The sequence below is a fragment of the Ovis canadensis genome, chromosome 2 (genome assembly GCF_042477335.2).
Source record: "Ovis canadensis isolate MfBH-ARS-UI-01 breed Bighorn chromosome 2, ARS-UI_OviCan_v2, whole genome shotgun sequence".
Lineage (NCBI taxonomy): Eukaryota > Metazoa > Chordata > Mammalia > Artiodactyla > Bovidae > Ovis > Ovis canadensis.
The window spans coordinates 228,919,066-228,944,792 of NC_091246.1; the positions used below are offsets into that span (position 1 = coordinate 228,919,066).

Genomic DNA, 25,727 nt, shown 5'->3' on the forward strand with positions numbered 1-25,727 from the left:
ATCCTCTTGGGGAAGAGAAGAACCAAAAATAGGCCAGAAATGATGGGAGATTTTATTTTAGGTCACTTGCAGTATCTTTATCTTCTCTCTGGACTGAAATGCTTCTTTTTCGCTCTTTCCAATGAAGTGCATATATGTGTGTTAAGTCGCTTTAACCACGTCTGACTCTTTGCCACCCTACGGACTGTAGTCTGCCAGGCTCCTCTGTCCGTGAGACTCTCCAGGCAAGAATAATGGAGTGGGTTGCCATGCCCTTCTCTAGGGAATCTTCCTGACACAGGGATAGGACTTGCATCTTGTGTGGCTTCTGCCTTGCAGGTGGATTATTTACCTATGAGTCACCAGGGAGGCCCCTTCCAGTGAAGTAACTATTTTCTCAAATATTCATCTGCATGTTTGTAACTTGATCCTGTTTCCTTCTCCTCTTGAGAGACTCAAAAAAGAGCAATTTTAAGAACGAAAACCAGTGAATCTCTTGCCTCAATTCACATTTTATTAACTCAACTTAGAGCTGTCTTGGAATCCTTATTTTTTGTTCCTATGTTTCTTCCCCTTTCAAAATATAGCATCTAGTAGCCTGACTATCTTCCAAAAGTTCATTTCATCCCTCTCAAGTTTTCAGTTCCAGTCTCACAAAATAAGCACTTGAGCTTTTCCTTTGTTGTTGTTTTTTAAACATTTGTTTTTCTGACTTTTGTTTGAGGCCTGACAGGTACAAGGCTCTTCAAAATGACGAACGGAAAACTACCTGAAATACTCCACTCAAGGAGGAAGAAGCCACCCAGGTTGCAGACGGCTGTGACGTGGCCTCTGACTAAAAGCCAGAAATTAAAGTGAGTTACCACTTGCGTGCCACCACTGAGGTATTCTTTCATACGTCACTGTTAAGAAGCACGGCTGACCTGGAGCTCTCGGTCCCTGTCCTCTTCAAGCTGTTGGGATTGCGGATGAGTTTGTCCAGCATGTTGACAATCTGCCCAAATTTTGGCCTGTCGCTCCTCTCCTTCTGCCAGCAGTCTAGCATCAGCTGGTGGAGCGCGATGGGACAGTCCATTGGAGGGGGCAGCCGATAGCCTTCCTCGATGGCTTTAATCACCTAGCAAAAAAACAAAAACAAAAACAAAAAAAACCCACAGAATGGTATGTTAGTTTGCCAGGCAATCTGTTGTTAGAGGTTCACCCTCCTGCTCAGCAAGTTGCCTGTCCATTAAGCTGCCAGCAAGCTTGAGCATGGGAATGGCTCCAATTCTTTCACAGAAGCCAGAGCTGGACCTGAGAATTGCTGGCAGCAGGGCAGGGAAGCCAGCCATTGCTATGAGGGCAGGCAATGCCCATCAGGAACTCCAAAGTGAAGATGCATCAGGGTTCCAAGGTGGTTAGAACCCAATCAGACCAACCACATGGTATTGGCCTGGCCCCCAGAGACCCAAGGGCAATGACCTTCTCTGTTCTTCTATCAGCTAAATGATCTTAGCAAAAGGGATTCTAGCTTAGTTAAAGGCTTTAAAGACATTCCTTAGGATGCCTCCAAAATGCAAGTCCTTTTGCGTCACTTTAAGCCTGTGTCCTCTTTTATTATTTGGTTTTTTTTTTGGCCACACTGCATAAAAGGCAGAATTTTAGTTCCCTGCCCGGGGATGGAACCCACACCCCTTGAAGCATATCTTAAACACTGGACCATGAGGGAAGTCCCATGTCTATGTCCTCTTGCTCAGACAGCTGATGGGTCAATATCAGAGCCCATCTTCCAGTTCAGAAGACACTACTTCTCTGAATTAGCACATTCTTCAGCTCCTCCAGATGCCCCACCATTTTTACTTTGGGAAGACCAAAATACATAATTTATCAATTCTGTGTCTCTTTCTTGGTCTCAACTGATCCTGCTAAAGGTGCTAATAGCTAGATTAAAAAATATAAAAATAATAATTTAAAAACCTTTTTTGGGTGATTTATATTTTAAGGGGACCCTGACACATCTAAGGAAGGCAGTTATAATGGTATGTGACAATTGCCACCCATAATTCTGACTTTTCTAATTATCTTCACAGATATTACAATATTTTTCTCATTGACTCTTCTCTAAACCCCTGTTCTTCAGGGTGTGATTCCCAGTAACAATTATGGTAAGCCTCCTGCCAAAGTTAAAGAGGGGAATTATTTCTTAATTTCTTGGCTACTCATAAGCTTTGTTTATTAGTATTCTATATGATTCTGGAGGTACTTTTGTTTGAGGATGTTTAAAAGTTTTATTTGTTTTAAAATCAGTCCTCCCCCACTCCCCCAAAATGATAGTTCCTAGTGAAACTGGCTCTGGCTGTAGCGACGAGTTCCCCTGTGGTGCGTCGATTACTGCTCAATGATCAGCCTTCAACAGAAAATAATCAATTCAGTTGGGTCCAGTTTCTATACAGCAGTATTCTGTGGTTCTTTTTAACCAGGATACTGTTTCCATGTAACAATTATCTTCTGATTTATTAAGCCCTCTGAATCCTTTTCTCCCATGTATTTTTGCCAACCTTCTACCATATTAATCTTAATTTACTCCTTCTAAAGCAGACTTCTATATGCTAATTTACTGAACATGCTTCTATTTATTTCCGGCAATGATATTAGGTCAGTTTGATCCTTTGACTTTCTTTTATCTTTCCAGGTGCATGGTGTTGACTCTAGACTTGATGAAAACATTTTACATTGAATTGATGGGAATGTGAGCAACACTGGGCTGACGCCAGGTGAACACAATTTGTTATAAACCCTCAGACTACTTAGTATTCTTTCACTAGCTTCCTACCCACTGCCAGCTTGGAAGATGGCTTGTGGGTGAACAAAGCATATTTTCTCAGTTTACTGCTAAATGTTTGGGGCTGGGGGCTGGGGGGAAAGAGATGATTAAAACAAATTTGATGAAAAACTTGATAAATTTAACATATTTTTAACAGTTACTTTGACTCCATTCACCATATGCCAAATGAATTCTCCCATGAAAGTAATTCTCCAGTTACATTTCCTATTGATTGCTGTTCTACACAGACTCCAACACAGAGAAATACATGTGAATAATAGATCAATAATATTTGTGAGGGTGAATCGGTTTCAGATGCTTTTACATGGATAAAGGCAGACAACTAAAAGTTTAAAACAATGAAATTGTTTTAATATAATACGGAAACTGTCAAAACTAAGTCCTAAAATATTTATTTAGGGTGGGAAAAATGACATCTTTAGATATTCTGCTTTTATGAGCACTTGGCTGTTGCTCTCAACTGAAATAAACACAAGCGTAAAACACACAATAATTAAATAAGTAAATACAGACACTATTCCCTCTTTGAGGGCTTCTCTGGTGGCTCAGTAGCAAAGAATCCAGCTGCCAATGCAGGAGATGCAGGTTAGTTCCCTGGGTTGGGAAGATCCCCTTGAGAAGGAAATTGCAACCTACTCTAGTATTGTTGCCTGGGACATCCCAGAGGAGCCTGGTGGGCTATGATCCATGGGTTTGCCAAACAGTCAGACACAACTTAGTGACTAAACAACAACAAACCCCTTCTTCTAGGTTGTTGGCCTTTGTTTCTCTGCATGTCTCTTACTCAAAGCCAAATGTTACTACAAGAAAGGCAGTTGAAGGTGTCTTCATAATCACATCAAACAGTAGATTACACACTGCTCACTTTCGTAGTCTATCTCTGTGAGAGTTGGACTATAAAGAAAGCTGAGAGCCCACGAACTGATGCTTTTGAACTGTGGTGTTGGAGAAGACTGTTCAGAGTTCCTTGGACTGCAAGATCAAATCATTCAATCCTAAAGGAAATCAGTCCTGATTATTCATTGGAAGGACTGATGCTGAAGCTGAAGCTCCGATACTCTGGCCACCTGATGTGAAGAACTGACTCACTAGAAAAGACCCTGATGCTGGGAAAGATTGAAGGCAGGAGGAGAAGGGGACGACAGAGGATGAGATGGTTGGATGGCATCTCCGACTCGATGCACATGAATTTGAGCAAGCTCTGGCAGGTGGTGATGGACAGGGAGGGCTGGCATGATGCAGTTCATGGGGCCTCAATGAGTCAGACACGACTGAGTGACTGAACTGAACTGAACTGAGTCTGTCTCCAATCTGTAATTATCTATCAGTTATGCTAGCTGTTGTCTTTCTTCCTATTTGTTATGAACCTTCCTTTATAATTTATAGGTACTACAGTGTCAACACTACCATTCCTCTTAATCTGGTCAGAGAATTCTTTTTGCCCCATTGGACACAGAGTACATTAGCTTCTGTATTGCTCTAAACATTCTACTGATTAAGCAACCAGCATCCTACTTCTTGAGTGCACCTGGTTTTTCACTTAATTGCCAAGGTTTTGCAACATCCTGTTGTTTCAAGACAAGGCAAATGGTCAGGTAACATTCCACTTCAGAGAAAATTTTAAAAAAAGAAAACACACCATTTCTAAAATAGCTTTTATTAATGAATTGAGTATCACCCATTTGTAAACACACTAGATGCTAATATTTCACCTCACCCAAAAATATTAGGAAAGTTTTAAAAATGACCATTTTATTTTGTTCTGATTTCCAACCCTTCTAGAACTAATACTTTCCTAGAAATAGCTAGTAAGTGTCCTAAGAAGACCCCCCTGGTCTAGGTTTTTGTTTTTGTTTTTTCTTCTTTCTCACTGGAGATGTTTGTAATTAAATTCTATTACTCTGGAATCTTATTAGTGTCATTATTGAATGCTTTTCTAAAATTGCAGGCACTGTGGATACTCCCATACGAAGTAGTCCAGATGGTACATTTAAAGGGATGTGCATAATTTACAAAGGGTCATTTAGTGAAGCTTTATTTTAGAGTCCTCAAGGGGCAAGCTCTAATTACAATTTTGCCAGCTTTAAAATATTCAGTAGTTTTCTTCCAATAAAACTTTCATGTCAATTTCACTGACTATGAAATGTGTTTTTCATATATCCCTGCATTTTCTTACCACTCAAAGTTTAATTTTGTTTCAGTATGAACTTGAAAGCTAATCAAGTAAAAATACTGTCCCATATCACTAATCAGTTGAGCTATGCATCTATCTGTCTATCAGTCTATCTCCCACACTATACTATTTAGGCTTTGTAGTTTTGGTCCTTGAAATCAATGACCATAAGTTTTAGCTAGATTACTAGACACATTTGTATTAAGACCCTGGAGTTTAATGTATCAGTTCACACTCAACACTTACTCCATCATGTGGTAACATGAAAGTGAAAGTGAAGTCACTCAGTCGTGTCTGACTCTTTGCGATCCCATGGACTGTAGTCTACCAGACTTCTCTGTCCATGGGATTTTCCAGGCAAAAGTACTGGAGTGGGTTGCCATTTCCTTCTCCAGGGGATCTTCCTGACACAGGGATTGAACCCAGGTCTCCTGCATTGCAGGCAGACGCTTTACCCTCTGAGCCACCAGGGAAGCCCATTAATATGAAACTTCCTGCATCTCAAAAAACATATCTTTCAGAACATAAAGACTCACATCTTGATTGGACATGTCCCAATAAGGTCTCTCTCCATAGGACATCACTTCCCACATAACGATCCCGTAGCTCCATACATCACTTGCAGATGTGAATTTACGATAGGCAATTGCTTCTGGTGCAGTCCACCGGATAGGAATCTTGCCACCCTGTGAACATCCAAGCTCTAGATTATTCCCCAAGTACACTGATGGGCCCTTTTAGTTTCTGAATGTTATTACTGTGTGCCAAGCAGGACAACAGCATTCTTGAGATAGCTTTCCAAACAATCAAAAGATACTTACTTGTTTATTCTAAATAAAATGTTCCAGATTGAGACAGTTCTCATATGTTTTCTTAAGTTATGGGGAAGTAAACAACTAATCTCCTTAATTATTTTTTTAAAAGCCAACCTATTATCTGGGCTCTGCTTGAGGCAATACTATAGTGGAAAGGATATTTTAAGTTTTACAAAATACACATTATCTGTGGTGTATACCAATGAATGTGCAGCTGACAGTAATTTTGACTTCTTGTTGGATTCTCTTACCCAGCAGCACAAAACCAATACTTAGTACTGCTTCAGAAATCATGAACTAAGGAATTTAAATATGAATATTTCTATATACTCCATTGTCATCCAATTCTGACAGAACATAAGAAACATGCCTAACTTAGCTAGAAGATTATTTGTTGAACAGGCTCTTAGAGGAAGTCAGATAGTACCAGATGCTAGAGCCATTACTGATTTTAATGGAGGGAGGGCAGGATTTTGATTATTTAATTTTCTAAAAAGACACCTGCAAAAATGGTAAAGCAATTGAATATCACCCCCCCCAAAAGCTTAAAAGTCTCAAATGTCTCTTCTTGATTACGCTTATGTGCAAGGTATTTTTAACGGAGTTTCAAATTTCTTAGGGTTCCATCTGGGAAAATTAATTCAACTTTAATTCAGACCCTTAAACTGTTCAAGAGGACATCATTTAAAAGTCTTCTTTGCTTCATTAGGGCTACTAAAGAGGGCAATAAACTGTACCATAAATTTCATTGATTCGCTATACTTTACACTGTTATTACATTTATGCTTGTTCCATGCAGTGAGACACTTGTCCTGCCTTCCTTAAATATTTTGGCTATATAAATGTATCATTCAAGAAGCTTCTTTGTACTTTCCTTTCTCCAACTACTGGGTGGGGGGGAGGGTGGGGAATAAAAAGTCTTTAAAAAGTCTTTAGCATTGACAAAGGTGTATTCTTTCCTGAATGAATGGACTTAGAATTTTCAAGAAGGTATGTGTAAGAATCAAAACTACAGCCATAGAAATGGAACACTAGCAGGAAACATGCACACACACACACCAAACTATACCAAAAAAACCCCTAATGCTTACTATTACAGATGCAAAATGGTTAGCATTAAAGGAGGAAAATGGCTGGTCTGCCTCATGTTGATTTTACCAGTGTCAGCCCTAATGGCCAATAACTTTTATGATTCTGTGTTTATTCCATTAGTATCTTATATTCAGATTGTCCAGCTAAGATAGCAAAGCCATTAACTGTATACTGATAACTCTTCACCATGCCTTAATCCCAGCTTATCTACTAGTAGTAAAATGCAGGCCATTAGATACTGGGAAACCTTGTGTAGTGTAAATGTTTTATAAATCCTGTATATACATTCTCAGATTCGGTAGGCAGCTGACTAGAAACATTGTTCTGTCTTGTTTAAAATAAGATTAAAAAAAAAAAAAGAAAAGAAAAGGAACCACATATAAAATCTAAAACAAACTAACTGGAAGAAAGGAAGGGAGCAAAGTAGATTAAGTGTGAAAAAATACAATAATGTGATGCTCTAAATTGTGATCATACATCTAGAGCGTATTTCAAAATTTCCCTTCGAAACATGGTTTTAAAAGGGATGCATGGCTATGAAGAGGCTCTGAAGGATGAAGTAACTTATAAATATCATAAAGGGCTTAAACATCAAGTGAGAGGAACAGTTTCATTAGAGTCAAAGCTCAGAGGTCACAAATCCTTCTTACCCTGGTGGTATATGCTGCTTCCGGATCGTCCTCTAGCACTCGGGACATGCCAAAATCAGACACTTTGCAGACCAGGTTGCTATTGACCAGAATATTCCGTGCAGCCAGGTCTCGATGGACATAGCTCATATCAGATAAATACTTCATCCCAGACCCAATGCCACGAAGCATGCCCACCAGCTGAATGACCGTAAATCTGCCATCATTCTTCTGCAGAGGAAAGGAATGGTACAATCTCATTAACATTAAGCCTAATTAATTTTCATGAAGCATTTATTACTTGGATCTTTTTTGATATCTGTATCCGCTGTGCAGTGAAATTCAATACGATTTCCGGGCCTTTTGGACCAAAGTCACTAATTCATGAGTAGAGTATGAGCAAGGAGCTGGGTTTGCTTCCTGTGATGGATGGAAATTATCCAACGGTAATGAATCTATGGCTCCAACAGCCCACAATACAAAAATAAATCAAATGCTACCCTCCTTGAATATGGACTAGTAAAGAGCCTTTAAAAATCACATCATTCTCTCTTTCTCCTCGTCTTCCTCTGCCCCATTAAAAAAGGTCTGTGTACAACCAAACAGAACACACATTCAGAGTGTGTTAGAGTTTTCTAAATACCAACATTCTTGGGTTTAATATAAAGTAGTTACATACCCTGAGGAATGCATCCAAGGAGCCATTCTCCATGTACTCTGTTATGATCATTACTGGTTTACCTAGAGTTTCCAGAAAGAAAAACACAAAACCCTTGATGAGCACTGCAGTTAATGAGATAAAAATGGGCTGTGCACAATTTTCCTGCCAAGACACCTGTCTTGTGCGATCTAATTTAATTAAAACAAGCCAAGCTTATGCCTCAGCTGTGGGGAGCTAGGAATGAAATATTAAAAGGATGAGTAGGTTTAAATTCCATCTGGAACGTTAACCCTTTGGGTAGCTTGTTGACAAGGTCTTTAACTAAAGTGGCCTCCAGTACCCAGGGGCATGTGATGAGTATTTGCTCTCTCAACCAAATGGAGAAGAAGATAAATGATCCATTTAAAGGAAAAAAAAATCTTTAGGATAATTAATTAATTTTGCCCCCAGAAGAGACAAGTGTGCAATGCTGAAGGAATCAATGAACAGAGAAAGGCTGTTTTTTGTTTTTTGTTTTTTGTTTTTTTACTTATTTAGAGAAACCCAAGTTTCCAGGAGCAGTAGCTATGCTGAATATTTCATTACCTGGAACTCATCTTAAAGCTCAAGCATGTACAATCTTAGCTTTCCCCCCTGCCTCACTCAGGTCAGGGACTATAGCCTTTCTTTTCCCTTTTCCTATCTATCAATACACTGTCTATCTGCTTCTTTAAGATGCCAACCTCAGCAGCAGCAACAACATCACAGGAAAGGGTCAATAAGTGGTTTCATCTTAGCAACATCCCAGTCCCCTTTGTAAGCAAAGAAATCAAAATGATTTTAAGGTTTGGAGATGTGGGGACACACTTTCTCTTTCATTTTCTTTCTGAGGACCTTAGGAAATAAGGATGGTTCTTCAGTTTCTTAATCCCTGGCAATGGACTCAAGGTCTGAAGTTCCTTCTTCCTAAAGTTATTTGTAGGGTCACAAAGACTCAGACATGACTGACTTTCACTTTCACTTTTTCTTTTATGGGAGTGAAGAGGGAATTGAAAGTAAATCTTTGATATTTTACTAAGGCTGGGGTAAAGCTGGAGAAGGCAATGGTACCCAACTCCAGTACTCTGCCTGGAAAATCCCATGGACAGAGGAGCCTGGTAGGCTGCAGTCCATGGTGTAGCTAGGAGTTGGACATGACTGAGTGACTTTGCTTTCACTTTTCACTTTTATGCACTGGAGAAGGAAATGGCAACCCACTCCAGTGTTCTTGCCTTGAGAATCCCAGGGACGGGGGAGCCTGGTAGGCTGCCGTTTATGGGGTCGCACAGAGTCAGACACGACTGAAGCGACTTAGCAACAGCAGCAGCAGCAGCAGGGGTAAAGCAAAGAGAATAAAAGAGAGTCCCTGGGAGGAAAATAAAATATTAGTTTGATAAATGAAACTAATTTTTGACTTATCAAAAATACTCATTGTTGTCCTTGTGGTTATGACTTAATCATGGAAACTGGACTGGGATGTGTCATTGCCAGAAAGTCCCCAGAATTATTCTAAACGGATACATTTTCACCCTAACCCTATCAAATCAGACTCTCTACTGGCATAGGGAAAGGGTATATGTCTTCATTTCAAAGGCCAAATTTTAGAAGGGCAGAAGTTTTTAATATCAGTGAAGCCCTATTTATCAATTTGTTTTTGGGATATGCATTGGGTGTTGTGCCGAAGAAATCTTTCTAAGGCAAGTATGTTGAATTAGGAAACAACACCTTGGACATTTTATTTACAAGGGATGAAGGAAAGCGGACAGAAGCAGCAGGAATCTCGGTGTAAAGGATGAATAAAACCACTTCTAATCTATTTTCCCTTGGCTGCTGGGAGAGGTCCCTAACTGCCTTGCCATCCTCCATCATATAAATAGGAAGCCTGAGTCCTTAGACTCACTGACCCTCTATATCCATGACCACACAGAACAAATGCATCTAAATGAGTTTTAATGAACCTGCCTCGATCAAATGCTACTTTGTCAACTCATGAGAAAGGGTGATCCCCCTGGAGGTACATTAATACCTACTTCCTTTTCACCAGGCCCCTCTGGAAATGTGGGGAAGAGAGCACCAGGTTCTAAAGAGAGGCGGGTAGTGGTGAGAATTTATAGTCTCTGACCATTTACAAAGTTACTCAAGGAACTCAGACTCTCACTTCGCCTTTTCACCCCTACACCTCCCTAATCTGACAGTTGGCATCATCTTCACAATTTTTCTACATTCCTTTTCCTGTTTATTGAAAGTATCCATTTGTCAGAATCTATGAGAGCTACAAGACAAATAAAGATGAGTGTCTGCATCGGCACAGAGGGGCTTATAAAATGGTTCCTGGTTGGACTCCTGGGTGGAGGCATACCCATCCCCAGAACAGGCAGGGATGCCGTGGGGAAGGGAGAGGTGGGAGGGGAGGAGTGGGGGAAGGGGATAGCTCCTCTGGTGGAAATTTTAAATCATTTTAATTCATTGACAACTGCATTATGCAAATGCATCCAGTCATTTATAACAGTTACAGTTGTAATAGCTACGGGTTTTAGAGAGGCGCAGTGGGATTTTAGCACAAAGATCCCCTGTTTCTTCTCTCTTCTGCAGAGGTGCTACAAAAATCACTGTCTGCCCCAGCAAAAACACCCCAAGCTGAACAGAGCCTCCTTGTGAGAAAATGGACCTGCAGAAGTATTTAAAGGGAATGTTATCTTTTAATTAAAGAAGTGAAGGGCTCCGGGCAAGCCCAGAGGCCACAGGCTACAAAAAAAAAAAAAAAAAAAAAAAATCCTGTCTGTAAAACTAATCTTAAAAAGCAAATAGAGCTATTCTATGCTAATTATAGCCTTCACCTTAGGTAGAAAATTATATACCCTTAGCACCAAGGTTCCTTTTTTAAAGGATTCCAAAGCTGGGGGAAAGATGTACTTCTTAAGACATAACAGTACCAGTTAACACTTGTGTTTTTGTTTTTTTTTTTTAATTGGCTATATAAGCATTATGCCATACATCCTAAATATTTCATTCAAAATAACCTTATAATGCAAGTTCTATTTTTGTCTCTATTTTACAGATGAGGAAACTGAGAACTTGAGCAACCAGTCAAGACCTCACAATTTACTAGCAGAAGATGGTGTGCAAATCTTTGGTCACTAGGCCAGAGACTCAAAGGGTGGTCCCAGGGACTACAGAGTGGCTGACCTTGAGCTCTTTAGATCGTGAGCTCATGGGCCCCTAACCACTGAATCAAACCTCTGAGGATGAGGTCCAGGAAAGTGTTTCAGTGAGTTTTCCAGAAATCTGATGAATGAAGTATGAGGACCGTTAAATGAATGTATATTTTCCGTGACTTTCTAGTAATTCCTTATTTTCCCTGCCTAAAGATTGTGTACCCTTGCACGTTATTTACCTCTTTGCCCAGACCTAATGTCCAATGTTTATACTCCGCTTTTCCCAGGCACCTGGAATCAAATGGTACACTGGCTTCCTGGAGACATAGCCCCAGGCTTACACGATCCTTGACTTGTAGTAACTGTAGTAGGTACTAAGACTTCTGGAATATAGCCATTTTCAATAGGAACCATTTCACCTGCCTTGTTCATGTGGTGCTTTATAAGTGGGTCTTAGCCAGCCTTACAGATGTATTCAGGGTTTGCTTCCCAAAATGCATCTGTTGAGCTGTGTCGTATTTTAACTGAAGCGTGGTTCACGGGCTCAGCGAATGCTAATGGACTAAAAAAAGGAAGGTTCAACCAGGTGTTACTGGAAATAGGTGCTGAACTGCAACTGCCATAAATCAGGCCGAGCAGACAAGCAAATCCCCCAATATAACAGATTTCCAGGATGCACTCCTCGCATCTGGAACCAAAGCTTCGAGCACAAGGTGTGGCGAACTTCTCTAGTATTTTATAGGAAAAGTGCTTAAAATTTATTTTGCTTACCATCTGCTTGCGCCTACCCTGTGACAATCAGTTTGGTCTAGCAAACATTTGAAAGATGGTGAGGCATACTAAAAATCTGCAATATTAATTTTGCTAAAATCTCACACAAGCTGCTTTGGAAATAGAGTATCAGCCTACAGCACAGACCCATTTAGAACTGACTACAAGATTAATGACTTGTCCTGCACTGATTTCCTCCTATTAGCAATCAGTGGGTCTGTTCCATCTGTCATTTCCCTGGAAAGAAAATGTGTGTTTAATTTGCCAGTAACTTCTAACTTGGCTTTGTAAAGGGAGCGACCCACGTACATTTGGTGACAACTCCTTCCAAGTGAATGATATTCGGGTGATCAAACTGTCCCATGATGCTGGCCTCGCTTAAGAAGTCCCTTCTCTGCTTGTCTGTATATCCAGCTTTCAGTGTCTTGATAGCCACATAGATTTCTCTTTTGCCAGGCACTTTGAGACGCCCACTGCATACTTCACCAAATTCACCTTTGAGAGAGAGAAAGAATTGACTCTGAACCAGAACACATTAAAAGTAAAAGAATAATAGCCAGCATTTGTGAAGTGTTTATTACACACTGAGCACTGTGCTGGTGTTTTATGTGGATTAAGGAAATTTCAGGTACACAGCTATTTACATATATAGACACACACAGTATATTCATAAGCCTTTATATAATCCACATATATCTATATTTAATATTTATGAAGAAAACAGGCTTATAGATACAGGCTTACCCACTCCTATGACTTTTTCAATCTTAATGCAGGATGCGTCGATTTCTTTGGCAAATTCTCGAACTGCTTGGTTGGGATCTTCATACGTAAAGGGATCCACGTAAGTTCTAACACCTGAGTAACAGACATGCAAAAGATTGGCAGAACACTTCTATGAGTGCATGCTAAGTTGCTTTAGTCGTGTCTGACTCTGTGACGCTACAGACTGTAGCCAGCCAGGCTCCTCTGGCCAGCCAGGCTCCTCTGTCTATGGGATTCTCCAAGCAAAAATTACTGGAGTGGGTTGCCATACCCTCCTCCAGGGGATGTTCCTGACCCAGGGATCGAACCTGCATCTCTTACATCTTTTGCATTAGCAGGTGGGTTCTTTACCACTAGCGCCACCTGGGAAGCCCGAACACTTTTCAGGAACCACTGATAAACTGAAATTCTCTGGATCTAAAAATACTCGGCACAGGAAAAGTTTTCTTAGCATGAAAAAAATAGCATAGGAAAATGTTTAAAGTCTCGCTCTATGTTTTGTTAGCAGGTAAACAAGAATTGTTTGCTATGTAAGAGGCTGTAGCTCTACAGAGTTCCTGGAATGCCTTCACACTTCAAGGATGACATTTTAAAAACCACCTATCCCGCGGAGCGAAAGAGAGTCTCCGTAAGGGATTTGGAATGTGTTAGCTAAACATTGTTGTTCTGGGGACTTCCCTGGTGGTCCAGCGGTTAGGCTTCCACGTTTCCAGCGCAGGGGGTAAGGGTTTGATCTCTGGTTGGAGAACTAAGACTTCCGCAAGCCACGTGGCACAGCCAATAAATAAATAATTGAAAGCAACAAAAATGACTTTAAAAAATATATTGTCCCAATCAGCTGCTCAAGTCCTATGCACCGTCTCCAGCTTTCTTCCCTTAGGGAAGATTCAGAAACTGTTTCAAACGGTCGGGCTACAAGGTGTCACATTTTGCCCCATATCCACCAACAATTGATAACAGTAAACAAAATAAGCCTACGTTAAATGGACAAGAGGGATAATTAATCTACTAGTGGATTTGAAAATGCAAACTCTATATTGGAGTTCCACTTTTATGCAGTTTTGGAAAGAAGGTGCTGTAAGTAAAGACACTGAATTTCACCTGGACACTTCTGTTGAAGAAAATACTGTAGCTGAATCATGAATGCTTTGAATACCAGGAAGCGTAATTCAGCCACACCCTACAGTCACTTGTAAGCTGAATTCAGAATGTGAGCACCTAGGCAGCCAGAAATGTCTGGGACAAGATGCATTAGAAATTAGTGGGGACTTTCCACTGGCATTCACACCTTGCCTTTCCCTTCTGGAGCTCCTGGAGCTTTGGGGCACTGAGAGGTATAGGATACAGGTTGGCCCAATCCCCTTGATTTCCCAAGACTGTCAGTTTTGTCCTCATCTCAAAGAAAAAAAAATTATATCATTTTTGTTATTTAAACTATATACTACATGCAAATGAGAAAGTGTGCTTTTAGCAAAGGAACAAGATGAACAAAGGGAAAATTACCGGATATCCCATGACCCTTCATCACTTGGTATGCTCTAGCCAAAAAAATCTTTCTCAAGATTATTCTTCCTGCCTTGCCCCCTGCTAACAAGGTAGCTATTAACCACTTGGTACTATTTAAATGAAAATTAGTTAAAATTAAATGAAATTAAAAATTTACTTCCTCATTCACGACTAGCTAATTTTCAAGTATCCTACAGTGTGTGGTCACTGGCTAATGAATTGGATGGTGCAGATAAAGACCTACCATCACATCAGCAAGTTCTAGTGGATGGTACTCCTGAAGAGTCACTAACCACTGTCCATCTCAGAGTCCTCTAACTTCCTCAAGTCATTCAATTCTTTGAATTTACTCTTTGGAGCCACTTGGAACATCAAAATAGCTAAAGTCTACTAAAGAAATATTGACAGTCTTGATTTCCATAGCACAAATTCTGCTGTGTGTGTTCAATTCCTTATTGTATTTGTCCCCAAAATTTTTACTTCAGAAAAATTGTTACCTGTTAAATCTTGCCACCAAGCTAGAAAACTGACCCAGCTACCAAAACTTTTTCAGGGTGGAGGGTAAAATAAGGGGAAAAAGCATTTAAGGAAATCCCCCAATCTCCATCTTTAAACAAACACCAATCACCTATTTTAGTTAGATATGCTGAAGTATATTATTTGGATAATTCCATGAACAGAAAATAATATTAATAGCCAAATGAATATTATTTAGACATTTCTAAACTGAAAACACAAGAAATGCTCTAAAAATAAAATTACTTTTATCCCAATTTTCTGTACCTTGGTTCAAATGTTTCTCTTCATCTGCTTCTTGCTTTGCTTTACTGTATTTACTCCGTCTATTAAAAGATAAAAAATATATATATTTTCAGAAGCTGTAAACCACAAGTTCTTTGCTACCATAAGTCAGGTAGTATACACATTTCACAGATGAGAAAACTGAGGTTTATGGGAGGTAAAATAATAGGGTGAATAACTTGTCACCTTGATATTAATAGTAAACAATGGTTTCAAATACAAGCAGAGTCCAGAGTCTCTACTCTTAACCACAGTATTAAACTGAGGTGATAAAGCAAATATCTTATAATATAATTAGAATTTTAAATCTTCAGGAGAAATTTATTGTATTGGAGATAGATTATAATTTACTGGCTAATTTCCCCACATATAATCTCCCTACTTAGTTTCTCTAAGTTTGGTATTGACATGTAAATAGTGCCACATTGAAAATGGCTAACTAACAAGGTCCTACTGGATAGCACAGGGAATTCTGCTCAATATTATGTGGCAGCCTGGATCAGAGGGGAGTTGGGGGAGAGTGAAACATATATATGGCTGAGTCCCTTTGCTGTCCACCTGAAGCTGTCCCAACATTGTTAATCGGCTATACTACAAAACAAAATAAAAAGTTAAATAAAAAATAAGTTTCCCTTGGTGAATTCTGCACAAGGCAATAATGGTCATTATGTGATAAGCAACAGTAAGCCCTGTTGCTTTCACCACAATAACCACTTCCACACACACACACACACACACACACACACACACACAACCTCATTATCTCATTATCATGTTATATGATATCCTTAAAACAATAGTTTTGTGGTTATTGGCTTCAATTGCTGCATACAAATTCCTAAATTATTAATGACAATTTAAGAGGTAAATATTTGCTTCATACTGGATTATATTCCTTAAGAGTTTGTAGACAATACTGCAAGAGTAAAAATAAGTTTCCATTTGTAGCTAATTCGTTTTTCTAGAAAAGAGTGTATGGTCTTACAGTTGGCATTCTACTCTCAATGTCCCATAGGAGTGATATCTGACTTGGTTGTAAAAAGTCTTGGGAAAAAGAAACGTTGAGTATATATAAAGCTTTAATCAGTAATCTTGATACATTATACATGTACACAGGTGTCCATGTGTGCATGCTAAGTTGTCTTAGTCCTGTCCAACTCTTTGCAACCCTATGGATTGTAGCCCGTTAGGCTCCTCTGTCCATGGGATTTTCCAGGCAAGAATACTGGAATGGGTTGCCATGCCCTCTTCCAAAGGATCTTCTCGACCCAAGGATCGAACCCACATCTCTTAGGTCTCCTGCAGTGGTAGGTGGGTCCTTTACCACTAGCACCACCTGGGAAGCCCCGTGTCTACAGGTAAATATATTAAATAAACTGGAAAATCAACTCAGTTGATGTTAGAGCTCTCTAAAGTTGGGAAATGAGACCACATTAGTGAATAAAATATGTGCATTTATGTTTCAGCCAAAAATGTCAAGTTTACATTGCAGTTTATAATCATCTTGTAATTTTCTTAGCTCTTTAAAAATGAGGTCAGTCAAGACTCTTACATATGTGGAAACTGAAGCTCTGTGGTGACAAAGGATTCCCTGATGGCCACGGAGGGTCGAAGCAGTGTGGTCCTGTCTGAATCCGATAACCTGAACCCCTGCACCTTGAACAAGCTGAGAAGGGTGGGACGATCATGGAAGAAAGGGGGCCACACAGACCAGAGAACAGCCCCATCACAGTCACATATCCCAGCTCCTCGCCCACATTCCTCTCCAAATTATCAGCAATGCAGGAACCAGCTCTGCAATCAGACCCTCGGAGCCTACAGATGTTTCTCTGCATGCATAATTCCCTTGCAAATAATAATACCTTGCCTTTTTACACTGCATTTAACTTTTCAAAGTGCTCTCATTACACATATTATCTCCTCCCCTAACTGTTTGTAAAGCAGGGACCAGCTTAGTAAACACAGACCTCAGACCTCTAGAAGTTACTAGAGTTCACTTCGAAGGCAAGTTGTTCAGTCTTAAATAACAGCTTGCATTTTCACTTTGCATTTAACCTTTAAAAGAACCTTCACATGTATTATCTCATTGCATCTTCTCAACAATCCTATGAAAGCAGTCCGGCAGACAGACACATGCTCAGTCCCACTGTACAGATGAGAATGATGGAGGCAGAGGGGCAAGCATTCACCCATGACTCTCCAGCAAATACAGGAGTGTATCTGCCACATCCAGCTCACTGCCTCTCACAGTGGAGATGAAGTTACATGATGATATCTGGCGAGAGTTAATTATAAGTAATAGCACATTTCATATCAGTAAATCCACTTAAATTGGATTCCACTTGCTCTCAAAAGCCATCACTTCATCAAAGAAGCTAAACAGGTTTAAACAACCTGAAATCAGATGCTTGTATGAAAGATGTAGTTCCCTCCAAGCCTCCCCCCTTTCCTCTCCTTTTAAAGGAAATACAAGCATGTTAGGTCAGGGTCTTTGAAAACATTTTATGTCAGGGAAACGCGTGGCTAGGTCCCAAGGGTGTGATAGGGCCCTGCCAGCCCGGGAGATTGTATCTTATCAGAGCTCCTAAAAGCATTATCTAAAATTACAAGTATATCTTTTAAACCACTTTACATCAAGAATACTGATCTGAATTTCTTTCCTTTAAAGAAAAAGAAAAACAAAATGCATTGTGCAAGGAAGCTTTTCTCCCAACTTTAAATTGTCAGTGAGTTCATCAAAAACCCTGATAGATACCAGAAGAAAGAACAGTCTCAAGAAGCCTAGGAATGCTGATTTCCATCAACACTTTCATGAAATCTGTGCAAAGCCAGAGGAAACGCAGAACGGCAAGAATCATTCATTACAAGGTTGACCTGCCCGTCCCTTCCTCATACTTCTAAACACAGAAGGAGGAAGTAAATCAGAAGAGAAGGTGTATTTTTAAAGAAACTTTACTTGGAGTGTTACTTGGAAAAGTCTCTAGTGGAGTACAAGGAATGCTGACAAAGAAACACAAGGATTACTGTTCAGGGGCTAATTGTAGCCTATTAGCTACTTAATAATACCTTGAAAACTAAAAAGCCTGAGTCCTGCTCTCCCTTTGTCACCTGATGACCCTTTCTGCTTTGGTTCGGGGTAGGACAATGTGTCCGTTATTGTCCAGAGAAAGAAAGCCCACTGGAGCTTATCACTGGGTCAGCCAGCCCACAGGAAACCACACCATCTAAAAGGGTTCGAAACTGACATCTGAGGCAGATCACCTGAATGACAGAAGGGAACCTTTGTGGAAGATTTTCTAATTATTGAGATGTGGGCAAGCTGATTAAACAAACAAACAAAAAACTGGTAAAGAGGGGAGTGGTTTGTGAGTGAATGCTCCAGAAGGAAATATACCACCTTTCAACAAAGTTAAAGGGATTTGTCTGCAGGTGAAACTTTGAAAGCTGTGAATAAGCCCACTGGAATTGGGGTATTAACAGACAATGTCCAGGAACAGTAGGAGCCCCTGGTGCTGCCCCCACAACCAACATGTTGCTCCTGGCTCCTTGACTATCCCATAAAACCAACAGAATAGTGGAGGGAAGTGTGGCAGGGCCCAATATACAGCCCATTTTTATGAAAATACTAACTTCCCTGATCAAGTCAACAGATTTGATTGATGGGGTTCACTGTTCCAAAACTAATTAGCAAAAGGTAAGTAATTTATTCAGCTAAAGTGCAAATTAAAGAAGATAAAGCAATGTAATAACTAGCATGGCTCCAGGAGGACCCTTTCCAGTGTTTAACGGCATCACCCACGAAGATTCATCGAAGTCATCCTTCTTTTTCCCCTTCCTTAAGCTGTCATTGTTCCTGCACCAAATGATGGCTAAATGCTCTTCACAAGCAACATTTTGAAATGGGTGGAAGTGAACCGTACGATTGCACACAAATTGTTTAGAAATGTTCCCGCAGTACCATCTGCCCCCTAATTGTAGAAATTTACATGACTTCATCAGAGCCAATTTAGGCTAACATTTAAGTGTATTCATTCTTATGTGATCATAATATTCCAATTAGGACACCAGGAGAGATAGAGACTGAATGATAACTATTTTAGCATTATGAAAAGAGTTTCAGCTCCAAAGTGGAAAACTATAACCTTCAGAATACAACACCAACTTGCAAAGTCTGACTTCTTAATAGCATGCATTAGAAACACATCAAATCACAGAACACAAATGTACCAACATCACATCGTGGAGAAGACTCCTGAAGCTCTGGTTCGCTACAACTGTCAATGTTAGCATTTGATGTAGGTCTATTTTCCAGTTCAAAAGATATTAACATAATCTATCTAGACGCAATATTGGAAGTCAGGAGGGATGGACTCCTGTTCTGATCAAGCAACTAACTATCTGTGTGACCTTCTGTAGTTAACTGTTTAACCTCTTCTCCAGGCCTCAAATTCTTAATATACAAGATGCCAGCAATTTCGTACCCTGAGCCATCCGTGTCCCTCCTTTACAAATTGTGCCACAGCCATTTCATTTTTTTCTTAACATCAATTCATTACTGAACTTCGTTGGTGGTACATAGGATAAGAATCTGCCTGCCAATGCAGGGGACCCGGATTCCGTCCCTGGTCTGGGAAGATCTCAGATGCCTGGGAGCATTAAGCCCGTGCACCACAACTACTGAGCCCACGTCCTGCAACCACTGAAGGCCCTGTGCCTAGAGCCCACGTGCTGCAACAAGGGAAGCCAGCGCAATGCAACCAAAGAGTGGCCCCACTCTGTGTAACTAGAGCAAGTCTGTGCACAGCAACGAAGACCCAGGGCAACCAAAAAAAAAAAAAAAAAAAAAATCAATTCACTATTTTTCCTTTAATTCAGGTAAGAGGGGTACTTTATAACCCTAACATAGCGAGAAACCCAGCAGCACTAGCAATGATCAGAAGATCAGTATAAAAGCCACCTATGGCTGGTTATCAGGCAATACTTGTGTCTGATCACCAAACTGTCCTTTAGAAGAAAAGGGCTCGTCTTGCATTCTAGTCCTTTCTTAAAAGTGTTTCTCATACATACTAAACAAACAAACAAAAATACCATTTGGGGGAGACACACTAACCTAAAGCAACCTGAATTAAGACTATTCAGGACACCTCTGGAGGTAAACTGATGAAGTCATTAACAGAAAAGGGTGGGGGGAGTTGTCAGAGGAATTTAACATGGCCAGTCACTAGGATCATTAGTCCTGAGGCTATGACCTTACCACTGCATTTTATGATGTCATTGCTAACAGTCAAAAATCAATTTTAAAAGCAATAAAGTAGTTACACTGCGGCAACCACAAATGTACACCTACAGGAGTATAAAGAAATGGTGCCATGTTGCCAATGGAATGTACATATGCAGTCTAGGAGAAGATTTCTAGGGACAACATCACATAAATATAAGAAATGCTGCACCTCTAACAACCCCAGATGGTAGATATAATTACATGCTCTGAAAAGCTGACAGAATCCTTAAATTATAACTTATATGATAAGTGACACAGGAAGACACTGACCAAAGATGCTTATTAAAAATGTAAGTTAATTTCCTCAACATAATGTGGATGGTAAAAACATATAATAGGTCTAAGTCAATGTATTCTGTATATCATTTTAAATAAATAAAAATTATAAACTTTGAAGTCTGATGCTTTCACTGAGATCCCCAAATTTTATATTTCCAAGTTGGTCAAAAGGAGAAAGTGGATCTTCTCATTGGAGAAATCAGAGATTAACTCTGATTTGCCTAAAGCTCAGGCTTCTCAGTATAAAGTAAACACAGCAAAATAAAAAACAATTGTTATATAGTTTAAAAAAAAAAAACTAGCAGGACGCTGGCTATGAGCCTGAGGACATTTTTTTTTTTTTTTAATGACAAAAACTAGCATTTTTCTTTGAGCTAATCATGAGGACTAAAGTTTTTGTCACTGTGTGGGTCTCTGCTCATTCACATCTTTAACCTCCCCTGTCATCATAGGAGACACAAAGGTATAGGGAGTCACCGTATCAGCGGTAACATCTCTTGCATCCAAATTGCTATCGACCATCCAGGGCTTCCCTGGTGGCTCAGGTGGTAAAGAATCTGTCCGCAACGCAGGAGACCCAGGTTCGATCCCTGGGTTGGGAAGATCCCTTGGAGAAGGGAATGGCCACCCGCTCCAGTGTTCTTGCCTGGCGAATTCCATGAATAGAGTAGTCTGCCAAGTGACAGTCCGTGGGATCACAAAGTGTCAGATCAACTGACCCCTTCTCTTTGCACCCGTGGCTGTAGGAGGCAAGAAGCAGCCCCATCCTTTTCCAGGCAAGGATGTTTTATCTGTTCCTTTCCATTTGGCTGACTGCAGCGTGGGTTTTAGGCATACCATTTACCATTTTTCATTTGCACTCTCACTAAAAGCATGGACCAGATTTTGGTCTGCACTATACCTGTCTCCTTTCTCCTTACCTGATCTTATTCCATTCAAACATCTACGGTCGTCATGACAGAGCACACAGCCTGCACGCGGAAAAAAAAATCAGCTGAGTGTGCACCCGCCACTGAAAAGCCTGTCAGCTACCTGGCTCCAGGCAGCCTTTCCTTGACAGCTTTATGTCTGACACTAAAGAAGAATCAATAGGAGGCCAAAGGGTTGACATTTCATTTTCTAAAAAGTGATCCATTGAGGACCAATCACCAAGCAGTGTTTATCAGCCTTGGAAAGTGACTTATTTTTTTTAAATGGGGAGGAAGGTACAGGAATCATGGCTGGGTAACTTGACAGGCTCAATTCTCTAAGGTGGGGACTCATAATTGGAAATTCGATCAATCCTGCCTTAAATAATAAAGTGTTCAATAAAAGCAGAAAGGAAATTAAGTCATCAAGCTTGTGATGCTATTTTCTATAGCTACAGATTTTAATAAACTTGTCTTCCTGCATTACATTTTCATCTGCTTTTCCTTTTCCTTTTTTTTTTTTTTTTTTGTTTTGTCAAAGAAGAACATGGGGGAAAAAACACACTTATAACGAGGCAAACTATTTCTAATTACTCCTATCTGACTGCTGTATTTAGGGCAACTTAAAATGCAAAAAACAAACAAAGAAAGTCACGCTAAAGGAAATCTAGACTACAAATAGAGAATTCTCCCAGCCAAAATCTTGGTTAAGACTCAAGATGAGATCTGTTGCTGTTCAGTTGCCCAGTCATGTCTGACTCTTTGCCACCCCATGGACTGCAGCACGCCAGTCTTCCCTGTCCTTCACCATCTCCTGGAATTTGCTCAAACTCATGTCCATTGATTTGGTGATGCCGTCCAACCATCTCATCCTCTGTCGTTCCCTTTCTGCTTTCTATAAGCAAGTGTTATCTCCAATGGTTCTGAGCATTCTGGGGAGTTGAATTTCAGTTAAGTATTTTTTTTGAGGTGGCAGTAATGAATGATTTTATTCCTCTTTTTAGACTTTTAAATGTCTTTGTTTTCCAACGACACAAGTAGTTTATATACAATGTAAAAACTTCAAATATAGAAATATGTAATGAAAGTAAAAGGGCTTCCCTGGTGGCTCAAACAGTAAAGCATCTGCCTGCAATGCTGGAGACCCAGATTCAATCCCTGGGTCAGGAAGATTCCCTGGAGAAGGGAACGGCAACCCATTCAACATCTTTATTTTCCAATGACGGAAGTTTTTATACACACTGTAAAAATTTCAAACGCACCAAAAGCAAATGCTGATGTACTTTCAATATACTCCTCATCCTGCTCTATCAGGCCTGCTGTCAGACGGATAGAGATTAAGGTGTGCAATTTTCATGTGTTTATGAGCCCGACATGTGTATATGCACAAAGTCAAATGGCAATGGACAAGAAAGAGGTCCATCTTGAACGACTGCCAAAACCAGAAGCATGGGGAGGAAAGAACTCTGGGAATTCAGATTCTGCTCGGGCCAAGGTGAAGTTTCCAAAGTCTAAGGTGTACTATTATACAGAGGGCAATGGGCATGTCTAGATGTATGTCCGTATGTGTGTAGGGTATGACAGCAATGGGACTGAATGTGGTGGATTTAACTTCTTCAAGACAAAATTCAGTGCTGTACTCCAACAGACTTTGCATCAGAAAGAACAGTCATAATGGCAAACGCAGGTGCCCACACTCAATAAGGAGCTTTTCTCTACTATGTGAGCGTGATGATGCTCGAGCTCTATATTCCAGGACATTCTAGAGAGTGAGAATAGATACATGATATTAATAAATACATGTGACAACTCAAACCACCCAGGCAAACGAAGATGTATGGTCATCGTGCTAATTATAATGTATCATAAAGTGAGAGAAAATCATGGTGGCTGGCCCAAGCCAGTGGAAATAGCCAAAGGCAGTGTTCTGATACCAATGAGCTGGCCAACCAAAGAGGCAGAAAGAGACAGTGCCAACAGACAGTGGCCTGAGGCCAAGCATGGCGGTGGTGGTCCAGGAACAGATCTACTGCTAAAGCAACAGGGTGATTCTGGACAAGGACTACAGTTTTCTGAGTATCAGTTTCCTCTTCTGTAACATGAAAAGATTTATAATTAAGATGATCATTTTGATATCCTGGGTTCTACATTTTTTCTTAAAAGCCCCACCTTATAAAACAGTTGATGGCATAGGGAGGGTGAAGGTTGGAGAAGGGGAAGGTTCCCACATGTGAGACAAAGAAGGCCTAGATGTGGACACACACTGAAGATGGGCTGCTGCTGCTGCTGCTAAGTTGCTTCAGTCATGTCCGACTCTGTGCAAAGCCACAGATGGCAGCCCACCAGGCTCCGCCATCCCTGGGATTCTCCAGGCAAGAACACTGGAGTGGGTTGCCATTTCCTTCTCCAGTGCATAAAAGTGAAAAGTGAAAGTGAAGTCGCTCAGTTGTGTCCGACTCTTAGAGACCCCATGGACTGCAGCCTACCAGGCTCCTCCGTCCATGGGATTTTTCAGGCAAGAGTACTGGAGTGGGGTGCCCCCCAAATCCCTCCCATTCTTCGTGAGGCTCCAGGCATTGCTGAAAGTAGGTGGAGACAATGACAAGGTAAGAAAAACTGGGTCAAAAAACAATATGCTGTCAAACTCATTCTAGTTCTCTTTTCTAGATTGTTTCTCAAGTACCAAGTTAGACTGCAAACTCTCATAGAGTAAGTAATTGCTGTTTTAGATCCTTTTCCAAGAACAATGCCATGCCCACAAAGCTCTCAAAGGGTACTCTCTGGAAAAGTCTCTGGCTTTCCCTAAGGGAAGATGGAGCATAGGACCTGCTTTCTTGCTTTGGTTACTGTTATTATGAACCAGTATCTTGTTAAACCAGCACCTGTGTGCTGGATTATCTATTTTGCCTATCAAAACTCTCCTGTCAATAGCTCTTAGAGACAGGTATTTTATTACCCTATTTCACAAAAAGGAAACAAAGCCTCAGAGAGGTGAAGTAACACAGGCGACAGATGGCAGAACTCAAAGTTGAGGTCCAAGTCTTCTGGGTTTTTTTGGCCTTTGGCCATCAGTCCAGGCTTAAGAGAGGTATAAATATAACACCTTTCAGCCTAGAGAATCTAGAAAGCTCCCAATGGCCTGTTTTCAGTTTGGTTCCCTGGAATTAGCTGCGTCTTTCTAGGATTCTCTGCAGTGAGGGCTGCCACCAAGGCCCACAGCTCCAGCAGGGGTGTAGGGAGATCAAAGCAAAGAGGAGCGAGTTGGTGATGCAAATGCTGTGTTTATGATGCTAATCAAAAGACTCAGCTTTGTGTGGAGGAGACAAAAAGCTCCCTCAGAAAAACTGGGAAGAGGGTGGGGGCAGTGAGTGGCTTTAGTGCTTACCTCCTGCTGATGACAAAAGCTGCGATGAGAATAACCACCAGCACCACGCTGCCCGAGACAGAGACAAGCAGGACAGTGGAGTTGGCCCCGTCTCCGATGATCCTGGAAGGCACTGGCAAAGAGAGTTACACAACCGTCACCTTGGTGAGGTCCTAAGAGTTAGAACTTCTGACTGTCACAAGTTTCGACTCTCTGAAACCATTTGAAAGGCTCACGGCCTACTCTGCTCTTCATGAAGTATTCAGGCAACAGCATTTTCTTTCTAAGACATCCTTAATAAGACAAAAATACTCTTTATAATTGCATGAAAAACTTCAACCAGAAAACTCTATGAAGGCCTGTCGTAAATATTTCCACTCGTTGCCTTTTCTTCTTTTCCTTTCTACTCTCAATCTAAACTCTAACTCAAGGATCTGATGAATTCCTTAGTGAGAAAGACATTTGGAAATTCCCAAAAGGACAAGTATTTTTGAATGATCCTCTCTCCCCCTACCCACACCCCAACTAGTAAAAAACCTGCCTATTATTGCCCATCTCAAAAGCCACTTCCTCCTTGAAGCCTTCTAGGATAATCTCAAAGGATGTCAAACCTCTTCAGATTTAATTCTGAATTTTCTCCTTTTTTTCTTATTTTATTTAATAATTTGTGAATAAAATCATTTTCTAGAACTGACGTAGAGAATTC

General features: G+C 40.5%; 1 protein-coding gene across 4 annotated transcripts in view; it reads right to left on the minus strand.

Annotated features, from left to right (window-relative positions):
- The window catches only part of EPHA4 (EPH receptor A4), a 178,048-nt gene that overhangs the window by 27,371 nt on the left and 124,950 nt on the right, over positions 1 to 25,727 (minus strand). For all 4 annotated transcript variants that reach the window (XM_069574653.1, XM_069574654.1, XM_069574652.1 and 1 more), the window contains exons 8-15: positions 25,043 to 25,154; positions 15,172 to 15,230; positions 12,862 to 12,975; positions 12,427 to 12,612; positions 8,192 to 8,253; positions 7,534 to 7,743; positions 5,513 to 5,662; positions 903 to 1,096 (exon numbers count right to left, since the gene is read on the minus strand). In XM_069574653.1, the coding sequence (XP_069430754.1) occupies positions 903 to 1,096; positions 5,513 to 5,662; positions 7,534 to 7,743; positions 8,192 to 8,253; positions 12,427 to 12,612; positions 12,862 to 12,975; positions 15,172 to 15,230; positions 25,043 to 25,154 (1,087 nt within the window). The remainder of the gene's footprint in view (positions 1 to 902; positions 1,097 to 5,512; positions 5,663 to 7,533; positions 7,744 to 8,191; positions 8,254 to 12,426; positions 12,613 to 12,861; positions 12,976 to 15,171; positions 15,231 to 25,042; positions 25,155 to 25,727) is intronic.